This window comes from Peromyscus leucopus, chromosome 10 (genome assembly GCF_004664715.2).
Source record: "Peromyscus leucopus breed LL Stock chromosome 10, UCI_PerLeu_2.1, whole genome shotgun sequence".
Lineage (NCBI taxonomy): Eukaryota > Metazoa > Chordata > Mammalia > Rodentia > Cricetidae > Peromyscus > Peromyscus leucopus.
Window position 1 is genome coordinate 88266614 of NC_051071.1, and position 16864 is coordinate 88283477.

Consider the following 16864-nt stretch of genomic DNA (forward strand, 5'->3'; position numbering starts at 1 on the left):
TTCTTCTCCTCTCTCTCTCTCTCTCTCTCTCTCTCTCTCTCTCTCTCTCTCTCTTTCTCTCTCTCTCTCTCTCTCTCATTCTTCCAGGTGGTGTTCTGTTGTGAGCTGTTGTTCTTGTGTGAGCACAGGAAGCCTAGGTTGTCTTACTTTCTGGCCCTACCTGATCTAAATGCATTCACACCGTATGTCTTGTGTTAGGCCTGCATGTTTTGGCAGAGTTGGATTATTTGGTATATGTCACTTTGGAAAATTGTCAGCAATCTTCCCTTTGAAAAACTTCCATCCCAAGGCTGAGGGTAGAGGTCAGTGATAGAGCTGGGCACACGGCTTGCGGTTTGTTCCCCAGCACGTTAAAACACAATCAAAAAAATTATATTAGGTTCAGCCTACTGGATTGCTCTTATCCGTGATCTAATCAGTTAGATCTCATGTGTAATATGTTTCAGTTAGCACTCTGGTGGTCTATATATGATTTAACTATTTGTAGAAGCCGCCAATGAGAGAGAGAGAGAGAGAGAGAGAGAGAGAGAGAGAGAGAGAGAGAGAGAGAGAGAGAGAGAGTGTGTGTGTGTGTGTATGTGTATGCAAAAAATGGCCCAGTATCTCATGGCATGGCATTCATCAACAGTTAATTTAGTAGCAACAGTTTGAATTACAGGATGCTTTAGGAACTTCTGTTGATCTGCTCTATCAATTATTCAGGTAATAATCGATACTCCTGTCTGTTTTCTGTGAATCTTGTCTTTGTGCTTAGGAACAGGTGCAGCTTCAGAGCTGGTTGCCTATAGTAGAAGATGCTATATCTGCCTTAAGGAATGGAGGAGGGACTAGTCCCTGCTAATGTGACTTCACTCTAGTTTGGAAATCAGATCTGTCTGTGTTATATTGTAATCCCATCATGTAAAAATTACTGTTTGTAAGTAAATAAGAGAAATTGAGTGTTAGACAGAGTCCCTATCAGTTGGTAAAAGGGTTCTTTTTATTCCCTGTCTCCTGCATTACAAGTCAAGTGTTTTCATTCTGTTCAAATTGTACCATAAATAACCATCAGGACAAAAGACATTCCACGAAGACTTCTCAGCAGTTGCCAACTGCTTATTAGTTGGTATCTATTAGGCAAAGCTCTCAAATTGCAAAATCGTTCATTACAGACTCTGATTTGTAATTTGCGGGGGATGAGTGGAAGGTAAATTCCTAGGCTCAGAATGGGCAATTCTCCTGGGGGCAGCCCTGTATAATTGGACCACTAACACAAAAGAAGAGTTTGTATCCACACCGGTTAACACTTTTCTCTGTCCTGGTTTCTAGCCTGAGCCTCCGACAACAAACAAGTGGCAGCTGGACAACTGGTTGACCAAGGTCAGCCAGCCCTCGGTGCCCCTCGACTGTCGGGGGAACACAGAGTCTCCACGCTGGCGCCAGGAGAGCAAGGATGGCGAGCGCAGTTCTGACCAGCAGCACCCGGAGTCCAAAGACCCTCCCCCCAAGAGTTCCAGCAAAGCTCTCCGAGGGGCCACTGAGGGGCCCCAGCCCGGGAAGAGGAGCTGCCAGAAATCCCCTGCTCAGCAGGAGCCCCCACCTCGGCAAACTACCGGAGCCAAGCAACCCAGAAAACCGGCCAAGGGCTCTAGCCAGGCTGAGCCCCAGGCCAACGTGCAGGTGGACGGTGAACCTGGACCCTTTCCCTATGGCTCAAAAGAGCAGACTTCCAAAGACAAACCCAAGGTGAAGACGAAAGGCAGGCCTCGTGCTGTGGGCAATAGGGAGCCTAAGCCTGAGGCTCCTGCGCCCAAGCCCCAGGCAGTCGTGCCCAAGCCGCAGGCAGCGGGGCCCACCCCCAACGAGAAGAGGAAGCACAAGAGTTCTCCGGCCCCCTCCAAGGCGCTCTCAGGCCCTCAGCCTCCAAAGGACAATGCTGGGGACAGGAACCCTGAGCACTTTGCTCTTGTCACCTTGTCCCAGAGCCAGGGTCCACCCCACGGCGGCAGGGGCGGCAGTGGCGTCAGGACTAGTGGCTGCCGACAGGCGGTGATTGTCCAGGAGGACGGCCGGAAAGACAGACTCCTGTTACCCTTGGGAGACACCAAGTTGCTCTCACCACTCAGGGACGCTCCACCACCGACGAGCTTGGTGGTGAAGATAACCCTCGACCTTCTCACCCGGATTCCCCAGCCCCCGGGGAAGGGGGGTCGTCCTCGGAAAGCGGAAGACAGGCAGCTGGCAGCAGCGAAGAAGCCGGACTCCGAGAAGAGGAGCTGCGTCAGCCCCAGCAGAGGGAGCAAGAAGAGAAAGGTGAGTGCTGTGACGACGTGCCTGGCCGTGTGTGCATGTGTGCATGGTCACAGAGTGACCAGGAAGAGAAAGGTGAGGGCCGTGACCTGCCTGGCGGTGTGTGTGTGTGTGTGTGTGTGCATGGTCACAGAGTGACCAGGAAGAGAAAGGTGAGTGCCGTGACGTGCCTGGCGGTGTGTGCATGGCCAGGGATCTTCGAGTTGTCTAGCAGAGGCTGAAGCCTTTGCCCTGCCAGCAGCACTGGACTGCCCCTCCGGGTTCTGTTGGCCTGAGCGGCACTGGACCTGCTGCCCCTCCGAGTTCTGTTGGCCTGTACCCTCTCCCCATTCTGCAGACAGTCACTTGTGTCGGGGCCCCGAGTCACTGAAGAAGTAAGCTTTCTCCACACCCTGCCGCACTCGGAGGGCACATTTTTATGCATGCAGAGATCACTGTTCGCTCTCTGGCATATGATGTTTTGTCCTGGAAATTGAGGTCTTCCGTGAAGTGGAATGATAATTAGTATTCTGAATTTTTTAAAGAATTGCTGTCATGATCCCTGCTTTGTTACTAGAGCTATTAAAGCATATGGATGAGAGATCTTGAGGAAAGCGAACTGGTAGGGTGAGCTGCAGACTGCTGGGCACCTGCTGTTTGGTATGGTTTTCACGGGAAGCCTGCCTTCTTTGAGACTTTCCATTACTTAAGCATGCTGCTGGTTTGGGCAGTGTCATCTTTATTCTAAACTGTTGAGTTCTGGCTCTTTTTTTTTTTTCTTCTTCTTCTTTGTGATGAGGTAAGACTAGGGAGTGTTTCCGCAGGGGCGCTCTTACTACCTGCCCAGATCTTGACACAAAAGCACAAAAAGACTAACCGTCATGCCGACGGGATGAGATTTAGCACTCTTGAGTATATGACAAATGTCTTACTCAGCAGTGGAACAGGAGCTGAAAATAACGGGAAGGGCCGTGAAGCTTGCCGTCGTGCCTGAGGCCCAGCTGACTTATCCACCTGTTTAAAGATACGGCACGACTCTAGCAAACTGGAAAGGGCGACTCCTCTCTAGAACCCAGTTGTCAGAGACGCCAGAGTCTCCGTGACCAGCACATGCACTGTGGGCAACGCCTTTGGGGTGACTCAGGTGCTTGCTGAAGATGCTGTTTGAGCTAGAAGAGCCAGGAAGGCTTTTGGGAGGGGCTGTAGAGGTGAGACAGTCTGTCTGTGTAGCCCTGGCTGTCTAGGAACATGTCATGCAGAGCAGGCAGACCTCAGACTCCCAGAAATCACTGGCCTCTTCCCGTCTCCCAGTTAAAGTTCTGCATCACCTAGCCAGAAAGATTGAAAAGCTTTCAGAATGAGATGTGGAGTGTGTGTCTGTCTGTCTGTGACAAAAAAGTTATCAAGGAATCTGTGGTGGTCCTGTTTAGGAAAGAGTGTTCCTGCATCTGCTGTCTCTGGGCATGTGTCAAGGTCTCCCATCAAATCCCCTCTTAGCTGCCTTGGTTTATTTTCTATAGACTATTTGTCTGCCTTTCTGCTTTCCACTGCAGTGGAGGGGTATTATGTCTTGTGCTGCCTTGTTAGATAGAGCCGATCCCAGCCGTCCGTGGGGTCTAGGCCGGCTCCTCCCTCTCATCTTCCCTTTGGAAGAAGGTGACCCTGCAGGCATGGCTCAGGGAAAGCTCATTTAGGTTAGGCCCAGGGAAGCATTTTTGTTCAGTGCATGGAGCAGTTATGATTTCCTCATCTTAATTGCGCACAATTGAGTTCACTTAATTGAGTTCTTCGAAGTGTCTGGTCCGAAAGAAACTGAGAACAGATGCTAACTCTGGTGCCTGCCAGCACACCAAAGTGCACGCTGCTGGCCTCCAGGCTCCCTCAGCACCGCAGCAAATACTTGTTACAGAGTCCATGCTGGCATCCTGGCGCCTCACAGATCTATCTTGCCCACCACCCTAAACTTCTCCAGCTCATGGGCTTCCCAGTCCCAGCTTCTGATTCTATGCAACCCTGCCTTTGGGCCGTACACTCTTATGGCTCTTGGTCCCGTCCTCCTCTTGCCCTCTCTCCTTTTTCCTGTCTTCCCCTCCTCCCTCACTTCCCCACCCCCTCATGCCCTGGTTCAGTCTACTGCTTTCTCTCCCTGCTCTGGACTCTTCCAGATGCCTCTGGCTGTTCTCTCCCTCACATCTACAATAAAAACCTTCCCCTCAACCATACCTCGCAGCAGTCATGTCCTCACTTTATACACAAAGCTCTGGCAAGCACTGAGGGATTTGGCTTGGGAGTCTGACTGTGAGACGGGTCAAGATGGAACCCATTGGTTTAAATCCTGGCTGTGATAAAGCCTGACCACATTTTCGTCACCCGGGGACGGCAGGGGGCCCTCCCCCTCTGGTATTCTTTAAATTCCTAGGCAATCCTGATGCCCCCAGGGCTGGGAGCAGTGGAGCGCATCGTTGCGCTCACGGACGCTGATGCTTGGGTAGAGACATTGTTCGGGTGTGCTGTGAGCGTGGCCAGCATGGACAAGGCCGCCAGGAATTCTTGCCTGAAGTGTGTCATTAGTTAGCAGCTTGACTGAATAGAGTCGGCTGCTGTGTTTACCCCCAGAGTCACATGTCCTTCCGTGTGGGAGCTATTACGTATGCCACTCATTCTGTGCGTCAGCACCGTGGCGGCCCTTCAGGCCTCCCTGGCCTCCCTGGCTCCTGTGGGTCACCTGGTATGCAGACCCGGGAACCTGGCTCTGGGCCAGAGGTTGTCCTGACTTCTTTTTAACTTGAGACTATTCCCAAATTTAGGCTGTGAAGGCCTTCACTTTCAGTGTGAGCATTAGAAAAGGTTTTCTAAACACATTTAAGAGTGCTCCAAATCTTTCACATTCGTGCGGTTTATTTAAAGACCCCTCAGAACTTCTCCCTCTCCTGTTATGAAATTTAGTAAAAATTCTCAGAGGATTCGCAGAGTCTTTAAAGGCTTTTTAACCTTCATACTCATGAATATCAGAGACCACACGGTAAGGTAGGCATGGAGCTCAGTGTCTGAACACTTCCCTAGCATTTTTAAGGCCCTGGATTCAGTCTCCAGCCATGCAAACTCTAAACCAGGCAACAAGAAAGACTCGGTGGTGTTCGTAGCTGTGATGAAGCCATCGGATGTGGCCCCGAGGGAACTGGGTTGGAAGAGTTCCGAGGCACAGCGGAGAATCTTAGGTAGATACACCTGAACTGAATACTCCTCACTCCAACTATTGACTGCAGTTTAGAAGCTCAAGTACTAACATCCACTTTCTTTTCTTAAGCTAGGGTTATGCCTCTCTGATTTGAAAACAAAACAAAAAACACCAGAGTTGGAAGCATTCTAAGAAACTCTAGCAGACATTGAGCTCCACATGGAGCCCTACTGTGTGCTTACCTCTTCTGTAGATGATAGTTCATTTCATCCATTCACCTGAAGATTGCCTCTCACAATCTTGTGTTGTTCTCACCATGTAGCCCAGGCTGGCCTGGAAGCCCAGACCCTGCTTTAGCCTCCCAAGTGTTGGGATTACAAGTGTAGGCTTATTTAAATAAGTAGGTGATCTTTCTTACTGGTCATTTCAACAAATAATGGAATGAAGTTCACTGAAGCCTTGCTCTTGGCACAATTGTTTCATTAACTAAGAAACCATCACCTTTGGTGCGGGGATCAGTGCATTTATATACTCCTTTATTTATGTTGACAGAGGATAGGAAAAGGTACGTTTCTTATGCTTGGGACAGTTACTTCTGCCTTTGACTTCGATCCAAAGTCCAACTGTCCTTTCTTACCCTCATCCCCCCAGGTTAGTAACCCCAAGTTTTGTCCTTACCAGTCAAGGGTGTGACATCTGATGCCTTAGAATTTATTAAAGTCTTCTAGGTTTCTTTTCTTGCTGCCTGGTTATTGGCTGGAGAGCATGGCAGCCATGTGGCAGCGAAGGCTGGCTTACGTCATCAGTACCTGTGTCTGCCTAACCAGGAAGAGGTAAAGCTGGTCTATTTTCCTCTCTAGTGCTTTCTTCTTGAGATCCAGAGAGGCTCAGAATCTCATGGCTGCTCAGGAGATTCATGTTAGCTGCTGCGGTCCACTGGTCCGTCCTCTCCCTTGCTCGTTCTTCTGTGTACACATATGTCCTGAGAAGATTCTTGAGAGAGGCACAGCGTTCAAGGTCAAAATTCTGACTCTGGTGACTGCACGCACTAGGGCGGTTACAGCGTTCCTCTGGCTTCTCACCTCCATTGCTCAGTGATGCCCCCTGCCCAGTGCCCATGCTCACCCCTTCTCCAGGGTCTTAGGTTCCTCCTCAGACCCTCTTGTCTCCACCGTCATAGCCAAGCTCCCAGGATCTTTCCATGAGTCAGAACCTGTGGCCCCAAGTGACGGTCAGTTTTAGAAAACGCTGCCTCTGGTTTCCTTTGAACTACAAGGCACCCTCATGACCAGCCTGTCAAGCCAGGTGCCAGGCCACTGCCCACCCTGGAGGCAGGGCCTGCACAGCCCTAGCTCTTCTTCTCGCTCTTTTGTCCCGTTCTGTGGGGGGAGCAGCACTTGGCACATCAGCCAAAGGCTGCCAGACCCCACCACCGCAGGCTGAGAAAAGCCAACCGTGCATTGGGTTTGGTGAGCAGCTGTCGGGCCCTCTGTGGAGAGCGCAGGCACCACTGGAAGCCTGTCTTCCCAGAAAAGGGATTCCAGACCCTTGACAACAAGAAAAAGAGAGATGTCCTTTTTCTTTCCTAAAGAATGCAATGTTTTCACCCAGAAAAAGCTAAAGACCCCATGCCTCCTATGACTTAGTACATCTTGCTCGTGGAATTCAATTCTCAATCCTCAGCACCCACTACTGTGTGCCCTCACTTTGGGGACCCTCTCTCTGGTCTAGCCTCTCCAGGTTCCCATGCAGCCCTGCTGCTTCCAGGATGGCCGCTGCGCCCCTCAGCTGCCATTCTTGGTTTACATACGAGCTGACAAACACTACTGCCACTCTGGAGAAGTCTGGGCCTTTTCAGACCAGAGGCAGCGTCCATGTGCCCACTGGGGCACACACTGGGGCCTCTTGCTTCTTTGGTTCCATGGCGGCCTTTCTCTTAGGCATTGGGTACTGTGCTTCTGAGGTCTGAAGTACCAAGAGAAAGCTAATGATTCAGGTGAGATGTAAATGGGAATATGGCAGAAAGGGATAAAGCAGGATATTCAACATCCTCTTCTGGTCTCTGCACAGATGTACACATCTGTATATAAATGTGTGTACATTTTCAGATGCCTGCCGTCAAGTCGATGTTTGATTTCCCATGAGCTGGCTCCTTATGATTGGCACAGGCTCCAGCTCCAGTCAGCTGGTGAAGAGCACCTTCCTCTGAAACTTACTTGCCATGTGTTTAGGAGGAATGTGTGTGGTTTATTGTGATAGCAAGCATACCCCAGGCAACAAGAAGATAACAAGCAGAAACGGATCCCATTCCCCTCCTGGCCCCTGTGTGGACAGTGTGTGTCTGGCCTTCCCTCTGCGTGTGTCATGCCTGGACATAACCTTCCATTTAGGACGTGCTGCGGCATCTCGTGTGTGAGTTCATCTCCTCTTAGTTCTCTCCAGACGTGGACGTGTCCCTTGGTTGGAGTGCTTGTCCAGGGTATCTGCAGCCTCGGAAGCTCTGGGCCTCAGGTGGCCGGGTGCTACGCACAAGTGCTGCCCCCGGGGCAGGGCCCCTGTTCCAGCGTCTCATTCATCCATCTTTGCCTCTCAACCAGGAGATGTGCTGGGTGCTCCCCTCGTTCCGTGCAGAGCCAACCCCGTCCCAGGGATGCTGACGTCTTCTTGTGCACACCAGCACCCCTCACATCTAGTTTCCACTGCAAGAGTCTGCCGCAGGTCTGTGCTCACCGTGCTGTGGACTGGAGCATTTTAGTCGTGGCTTTAGGCCTTTCTTGCCTCATATACCAGATTTTGTTACTAGGTCCATCGGGGTGCATTTCCCAGTCTTCTATAACAGTGGTTATAATTCTGTGTATGCATGTGCTTAGTATGTATATGTGTATAGGTGGGAATGGTGTGTGTGTGTGTCTGTATGTGTGTGATGTACACACATTTATATACAGATGTGTACATCAGTGCAGAGACCAGAAGAGGATGTTGAATATCATGCTATATCCCTTTCCTGCCATATTTCCAAGACAAGGTCTATCACTGAAATCAATTCTGGCAGCCATCCAGCCTCAGCAATCCTCCTGACACATTAGGATTACATGTGCACAGTCATGCCTGGCTTTTTACCTGGGTTCTAGGGATTTGAACTGATGTCCTCATGTGTGTACAAGTAAGCTCTTACACACGGAGCCGACTCTTCAGCCACAGCTGATTTGTCTTTGTTTTTCAAGACAGGGTTTTCTCTATGTAGCCCTGGCTGTCCTGAAAGAGACTCTCTCTCTGTAGATCGGGCTGGGCTCGAACTCACAGAGATCCTCGTGCAGGGATGAAAGGCGTGCGCCACCACCGCCCGGCTGCAACAACTGTCTTTATTCTCTCCACTTTGTGATTATCATCCCTTCTCTATGTTGGTTAATGAGAAGTTAAAGCCCCAGTAAAACTAGGAAGTTGATGGAAGACGAGCTCTTGCCGGGTGGGGTGGGGAGGAAGAGGACATACATGACATGAAAATGGGGGGCGGGGGGGGGGAGAAGAGGAGACAAGCACCAACGCAGCGTCTATGGAACGCCAAGTGAGGGGAAGAAATCAGTGTAGAGCCCAGTGTGCGGGTCACCTTTAGCAAAATGGGTTGGTGCCGCCCAGTAAGGTGGGAGTGAACCACACAGGTAACTGTTTTTCATTAGCCACCTTAAAGTGTAAGCCACGTAGATTTCTCTGCATTTGAGGCCAGCCTGGTCTACACAGTGAGTTCCAGGACAGATGGAACTACATAGACAGGACTATGCCCTTTCTTTCGCTTTCTTTCTTTCTTTTCTTTCTTTCTTTCTTTCTTTCTTTCTTTCTTTCTTTCTTTCTTTCTTTCTTTCTTTCTTTCTTTCTTTCTTTCTTTCTCTCTTTCTCTCTTTCTCTTTCTCTCTTTCTCTCTCTCTTTCTCTCTCTCTTTCTCTCTCTTTCTCTCTCTCTCCTTCCTTCCTTCCTTTCTTTCTCTCTCTCCCTCTCTCCCCCTCTCTTCCTCCCTCTCTCTCTGTATGGATGTATAAGATAAAGCAGGAGAAGGGATACACACACACACACACACACACACACACACACACACACACACGAATGACATAAAGGAGGAGACAGGGTGTGTATCTATATGTATGTGTATATATATATATATATATATAAAGTAGGAAGACTATACACACACACACAGGAGTGATGTAGAGTAGGAGAAGAACCCCCAAGCATCAAGGATGGCCAAGAGAAGGAACTGATCAAAGTACATTACGTGCACTCGGACAGCCTCACCGAAGTCCATCACTGTGTTAGGTTGCTTTCTCCACCCGCATCACACGCAGTCTCTAGTGTGTGTGAGGGCGCGATCTGCAAGATGTCCCTAGTCGTCAACTAGGTCCTTTTGCAGCGTCTGCCTCCTCCGTCTGTGTGGTGGTTCCTAACACTCACTGTGCTTATTCCCTTGCAACAGCAGGCTGACTCAGAGAAAGACCATGATAACAAGAGAGTCAGACTGGAGAAGGAAGTCCAGCCACACTGTGCTCCTTCATCTTCCCACCCCGAATCTTCCAAAACAAAGTGAGTATGGCCGGCGGGAAGAGCCCGGGATGGTTAGCCAGGCCACGGGGGCCGGGACAGAAGGCTTTCTTCCGCACTAGAGACAGTGCCCTAGTGATGTGTTCTGAGCCAATGGTGTCTTCATTCATGAGGGTCCTGTCCACGAAGGCCTCGTGAGAGCTGACACTCCTCTGACAGCAGACCTAGATTTATCGGAAACATTTCCACTAAGGAGCTTTTCCTAAATACTGAGGATTACTGTTTTCTTTAGTGGTGTTGAGGATGAACTCAGGGCCTTATACCTGCTAAGGATAGGCATAGGACAGATAAGAAGAGTACCATCACTGTTTCCCTGCTCTCATTTATTTATTTATTTGTTTGTTTGTTTGTTTATTTAGCAGCATGGGAAATGGGTAACATTTGCTCAAAGCCCTGGGGTTCCTGCTGGGTCTTGCTTTGACTTGGGATTCAAGTTCAGTGCTCTGTCTTAGGGATGAGTAAGAGCTACACGGCCTTCTTGTGTTTGTGAGTGTGAGAGAAATGACAGATGATAGTTGTAGTGTCAATATGACTATTGATTATAGTGACTATAAATATAATATATTTATATAGTGTATATATATATGTGTTCTATATATATGTTCTCTCTCTCTCTCTCTATATATATATATATATATATAAATATATATATAAAATAACAGTGATTATAAAAAGTAACTTATTTGAAATTGCCTCACAAGAGACCCAGCAAACATAAGTGCATCACAAGTGCATTTTGGGGGTGGGGCTGAGCAGGGGGCTGAGCCGTGCTAAGTGTTCTGCTGTGACTGTCTTCCTCTGTAGGACACCCAGGCCCTCCTCAGAGTCCTCCAGAAAGGAAATGCTTCCTCCTCCACCTGTGCCATCCTCCTCCTCCTCGTCATCCTCCTCCTCCCAGAAGTCAACCAAAACTGCACATAAGCGGTCAAAGCCGGACGCAGACACCTGTAGTCAGGACCCTCCCAAAAGTGCCAGCAGCACCAAGAACAACTCCAAGGACCCTTCCGTTCCCAAGCACAGAAAAGTGCAGGCCAGGGGCTCCGAGTACAAAGTAAGTAGGCGCAGCGGTGGGCGGGCAGGAGTGTGGTCAGGACATCCGTCTGTTTTTGTGGGGGCGGGGGTGGAGGGCGGGGGGCCCTTTGTTAAAGTGAACCAGAGAAAAGTCACGTTAGCTTTCATGTGTTTCTGTCACATGCTTGGCTTAAGAAATGGGTTAGTTCAGGTCTTCATTCGGAACTTTAATCTCAAATACTTCAATTATTGATCCTAACGGGAAATAAATCAGGCGGCCTGGCTTCCAGTTAGTCTGGGGCAAGTTGGGGGTGGGGCTGCTCTGGTGGGTGTTACCTGCTCTTCCCTGTAGCTTCAGTTAAACCTACAGCTCTGGAAGTGCTGAACCGAGCTGGACTGCGGGTTGACTTACTCGGCACACTGCTCTCCTGGGCTCGGGGAGGGCTGTTGCTGCCCGGGCGATGGTCCTGTCCACTGAGGGGTGATGTGCATGTGTTTTAAAGGGGTCTTCTGGAGAAGCTGCAAACCCTTTCCCAGTGCCTTCTTTGCCAAATGGTAACTGTAAACCAGGGAAGCCACAAGTGAAGCCTGACAGGTAAGCCCCGCCCCCTCCCGTCTCCCTGCCACGCCCCCTCCCGTCTCCCTGCCACGCCCCCTCCCGTCTCCCTGCCACGCCCCCTCTCCTTTTCCTCTTCTCTTGCCCCCAGGTAGACTTTTTAGGTTTGTATGATCCACACCTGTCTTGTCTTCTTTATTTTTTGCAGACAGCAAGCTGACTCTCACATGAAGGAGGCTAAAAAGTTGAAGTGCAAAGCAGAGGCCATGGTCAGTCCGGTTTTTACGCCCTTGGTTGAACAGTCTCTGATCAAGGGGCAAAACTGTGGTCTCCATTCTGCTGTATTGCGCAGCATGGAGTGTGTGTGTATGGGGGTGGGGCAGCCGGTAGGAAGACTCTGCATGGGGGTTCTGGGGCGGGGGGGGGGGGGCAGCAGGAGGAGTATGGCTTCTGTTAGCCACATTGTGAGCAGGACAGTCAAGGTCGTAATGGCCGAGGCCTGGGGTGTTTTAGGGGAATTGTGTCCCTTGGCTCCATTAGTTCAGTCTGATTGTGTACAGACTTACAGACTCAGTGGAAGCTGATCTATGTGATGTTGGTGTAGTGTATAAATGCTTTCTTCCCAATCCACTAAGTCAGCCCTTGAGATGTACAGAACGGGTTACTATTCGATCAGTCTCTCCACCCTAACACTGCACAAGGTGAGGACGCCTCTTTGCCTCCCAGAGTGATCCTGTGCACCGATCTGAGGGATAGATGCCCATGGGAAGGCAGTGCCGGGTGTAGACTGTAAACATGTCCTCACTTGCCAGGGGCTTTCCTGTAGACACCAAGTGTGTCCTTACATCCCTGCAGCAGTTCGGTGGGGTGGCATGTGCCCCGGGTCTTACATTTATTGGGGTTGTGCCATAGTCAGAAGCAATTCTCAGGGGTCAGTCCTCTCTGCCCGCCGTGTGGGTCCCCGGGTCAGACCATGTCACCAGGCGTGGCAGCACGCTCTCTTGCCCGCCGAGCCGCGTCATTGGCCTCCTGGAAGGCACTGTGGACAGACTGCCCCTGCAGACCCACATGCATGCAGGCCTGTGGGCTCTCTGTGACCTCACTTGGCTGTCCCCCGTTGGCCACCAGGACTTTGGCCTGTGCCTTTCTACCCCAGGTTGCAAGTCCCCTGTTTACCAGATAAAGTGGCCCTTGGTTACCTCCCGTGCTTGGTGCTGTGAGGGATCTGGGTGCCCTTTGGCCCTAGCACTGACCCCACCCTACCCTGGACTGTGGCGGCTCAGCCTGTGCCAAGCAGTGCTGCCCTTTCCACCGCCTCTTCCCCACTCTCCAAGATGCTGTAGGAGCTGTGGCAGGCGTGCCCTTGTTAGCCTCACAGAGCCCTTAAGGAAGTGGGCCTGGCCTGGTTGGTATACCAAACTTCATTTCTACACCAAGGGTAATAGTCACTTTGGAAACTGCCCAAGAGAAATTGTTTTAAATGTTTGGGTTTGGGAATTAGAGTCCTGGGCTTGGTTGCAGGAGTTAAGAGCACCTGCCGCTCCTGCAGAGGACCTAGGCTCAGTTCCCAGCTCCACATGGCAGCTCACGATCACCTGTAACTCAGTCTAGAGGATCTGACGCCCCCTTCTGGCCTCTGCAGGCACAGCACGTTTTCACTGTGCACATACACACGTGCAGACAAAGCAGCCATATCCACGAAAATAAAGGGAATTAGAGGAAAACTAGTAACGATCCATACGGCGGATCGAGGCACATTAGTTTGACTTGCATTCTTCCTGTCACTCATTTTTCTGAGCTTATGCTCTCTAGGAAAAATACCAAGCTTTATAGAGTGTCTGCAGCGCAGGCGCATGCTTGTGTGTGCCCTTGGATGTGCATGGGACACCCTAGTCGGTCCCCCTAGTGGTAAGATGCGCATCGGGGGAAGAACTGCTGCATCCCTACCGCTGGCGCATAGCAGCAGCAGCAGCAGCAGCAGCACGTGGAAACCAGAGCAGCCTAAGATGGATCTGCCTCCGTGCTTCCAACATGTGTCTTTGCTGTTTTCTTCCCTTTTGAACACATCAGATGGAAGCATTCGTCAAGCCTACAAGCGGCCCATGTCAGCCAGCTGCTCTCAGTGTGTGTCACATACGCCATGTGCAGAGACGCGGCTCTCAGTGTGTGCCACATACGCCACGTGCAGAGACACGGGCTGTTCGCCACATTTCTGCTGGGCTGAATTGGCTGCATGCCACTCGTGGGTTCGGGACTGGGCAGACCACCAGAATCTGGTTGTTTCTGTTTCCACATTTCCTGGAGGGGACCTTGAGAGTTTGTCCCTGTCCGCCCAGGGCATGTCCTTGTACAAAAAAACCAACGTGCCAAAGGAGACAAATAGCCATCAAGTGATCAGTTAGATATTTTATATAAGGTGCCTATAAGATGATAAACCCCGACCTCCATCAAGACACTCGTGTCTGTTCTGTGAATGTGCTGGCTGCCTGCTTCTCAGAGGTATCCAGCGAGTGGCGATTGCCGTCGCTAACGGGGCGGTGCCCTTGGTGCCCGGTGAAGTTCTGAGAGTCAGGTTTTGCTAGAAGCCACTTTCATAGGTCAGAGCTGACTGCTGTAACTATTCGTCTTGTTCTGTTGTTCTTTCTCGTGTCTTTCTGATCAGGAGTAAATAAAGACAGTAGAGAAGGAGGATACTGAGAGCTCCCTGTGGCCTCACAAAGCCCGTGTTCTTCTCCCACAGGCGGACAAGGCTGGAAAGGCCTTCAAGTATTTGGAAGCTGTCCTGTCCTATATCGAGTGTGGGATGGCCACCGAGTCAGAAAGCTCGGCCAAGTTGGCGTACGCTGTGTACTCGGAAACTGTAGACCTCATTAAGTAAGTGTTGGGGTGTCTGCCATCCTCCAAATCTGTCTCTCCCCTCACTGGATGTGAAGACATCTAAAGAGGGGACCCTGGGAAGGTCCCTGTAGCTCAGTGGTAGCACCTGCTTGTCAGGACCCAGCCTCTGGGTTGGTCCACAGATTTTTTCTTGTCCTGATGAAAGTGTGTTCTAGATGAGGGAGCACCAGATGACCGGGTACAACTGGGTCATTTTGCCAAGTGCTGTGAAGAGGACGCTGAGTCTCAGGGGGGCAGTTTTCCCAGCTTAGGTTTCATATCGGCTGTCTTCTCCCGCACATGCTCCCTGCATTTCGTTGGGGGTTTATCGAGGATGTGGCCAAGCTTGGTTTCAGGAGAGAGCAGGCTCAGGGCCAGGTCTTCTGAGCGGCTTGTGGTTGCTCTTAAGCCCTGGGCTTCTGTGTTGCGCACATCTTCACGTCCTCTGGAAGATGGGAGAGGGAGCCGGCACAGCCAGCAAACCTGGGCTCCTGTAACCGGCCTGGTTAATTAATCCCAGGCACCTTGGCATCTCCCTGCAGGTTCACAATGTCACTAAAATCCTTCTCAGATACCACGGCGCCAGCACAAGAAAAGATATTTGCCGTTTTATGGTACGTACATTTTCATTTGTTGTATAAATAGCATTTTCCTTTGATTAAAAATTATCTTTAAAAAAAATTTTTTTTTTTTGAGACAAGGTCTCTCCATAACTCTGGCTGTCCTGGAACTCTTGAGTTTGAGGCCAGCCTGGTCTATGTAGAGACCCGCCCGCCTCTGCCTTTCCAGTGCTGGGATTAAAGGTGTGTGCTAGCACACCTGGATATAAGTTTGTTTTCTTAAAGTGAAAATTATGGCAGAGGCAAGTGAGCCCCACTGCGGCCATCAGGAAACGGTGTCTCCTGTGCTCTTCTGCCCCTGGGGGCTGCTTTGGTCTCAGGAGTCAGGTGATGTGTGTGTGTGTGTGTGTGTATGTGTGTGTCTGCGTCTGCCAACGTTTACTTTTGGTGGTGGCGTGCAGTGCGGCAGTGAGGTGCTGGAGACGACTTCCCCCGCCAGAGAGCACCCCACCGTGCTCCCAAGGGCTGACTGGCGGAGCTCTGGCCGTGAGGTCATCCCCGTTCACGGGACCCTGTTTGTGTTCACAGTTTGCGCTGCCAGTCTCTGGTGAACATGGCGATGTTTCGCTGTAAAAAGGACGTGGTCATGAAGTATTCTCGCACGCTCAGTGACCACTTCAAGAGTTCTTCCAAAGCGGCCCAGGCACCTTCTCCATGCATGGCAAGGCAAGTATGGTTAAACAGCACACAGTCAAGTCATTCACCTATTGCTTGTGCAATGTTTTATGTGTTTGTGATTTTGAGTTTTTCACAAATCCTGCAGTTCACCTTCATGTGTACTGGCTGCTTAAATTTTAACCATTAGCTCCTTTTGACCCTCTGGGAAACGGGTATAAACTAAATTTACTTTGATGAGATACCATGCAAGGTACAGTGATCCTCTCTTACCTGCCAATAGGTACATCCCAAGATTCCCAGTGGGTGGCCTCAAGTTACAGTTCTGAGCCTTCTCCACGCTGCATCTTTTGCTATACAAGTTCAGTTGAGAAGGCATGAGCTGCAAGAGATTAGTAACAGTGACTGAGCCAGTGCGGGCTCCGGGGCGGTGCAGTGCTGAGCCAGTGCGGGCTCCGGGGCGGTGCAGTGCTGAGCCAGTGCGGGCTCCAGGGCGGTGCAGTGCTGAGCCAGTGCGGGTCTCTTGGTTTTTATCTCAGCGCACACAATAGTAGAACAATTTTAACAACACAGTAATGAGACTGTGCCCTCTCCGTTGAATCCAGATGAACAGTGATATTTTCAGGCATGGCTCAAGTTAAGCTGTGGACAATGGGAAAAGTATAACTGCAGACCATTATAGAAGCAGCAGTATGGCATTTCAAGCATGTTTAGGTGTCTAAGCTCACACAACTCCTGGAGGCAAACCACCACCAACAGAAACTGGTGTCCCCTCTCCTTACTTTGATAAATCTTCCTGACATTTCAGTAAACAAGAGCTGCCGAGAACCATGTGTACTTGGCCCTTTCCAGGACCCATAGTCTGAACAGAAACTGCTCACGTTTGCTGTAAGATGCTGACAAACAGAATCCTTAGGCTGTTTTCGGGTGAGCGTGAATGTTGGGATGTGGCTCCTCATGGTCTAGCCCAGCGCTGTTTGTTCTAAGACAGGACCGCACTGATAGCCCAGGCTGGCCTCGAACCTGTGCCCTTTTTGCCTCATGTCCTGAGTGTATGCAGCTCTGCACCCGTGTGTTTGCTTGTATTCCTCAGGGAGTCCTGTTCCTCCTGGGCCTTGCTTTTAGAGAGCATTAAATATAATTCAGACC

The 16864-nt window shown here is 50.5% G+C and overlaps 1 protein-coding gene across 3 annotated transcripts in view; it reads left to right on the top strand.

Moving 5' to 3' along the window:
* Aff1 (AF4/FMR2 family member 1) overlaps positions 1 to 16864 on the top strand; it is a 165134-nt gene that overhangs the window by 145825 nt on the left and 2445 nt on the right. For 2 of the 3 annotated variants that reach the window (XM_037209233.1, XM_028867300.2), the window contains 8 exons: positions 1309 to 2292; positions 9912 to 10018; positions 10841 to 11087; positions 11551 to 11642; positions 11812 to 11872; positions 14344 to 14477; positions 15023 to 15094; positions 15629 to 15766. In XM_037209233.1, the coding sequence (XP_037065128.1) occupies positions 1309 to 2292; positions 9912 to 10018; positions 10841 to 11087; positions 11551 to 11642; positions 11812 to 11872; positions 14344 to 14477; positions 15023 to 15094; positions 15629 to 15766 (1835 nt within the window). The remainder of the gene's footprint in view (positions 1 to 1308; positions 2293 to 9911; positions 10019 to 10840; positions 11088 to 11550; positions 11643 to 11811; positions 11873 to 14343; positions 14478 to 15022; positions 15095 to 15628; positions 15767 to 16864) is intronic. The other variant, XM_028867301.2, reaches the window with a different exon arrangement.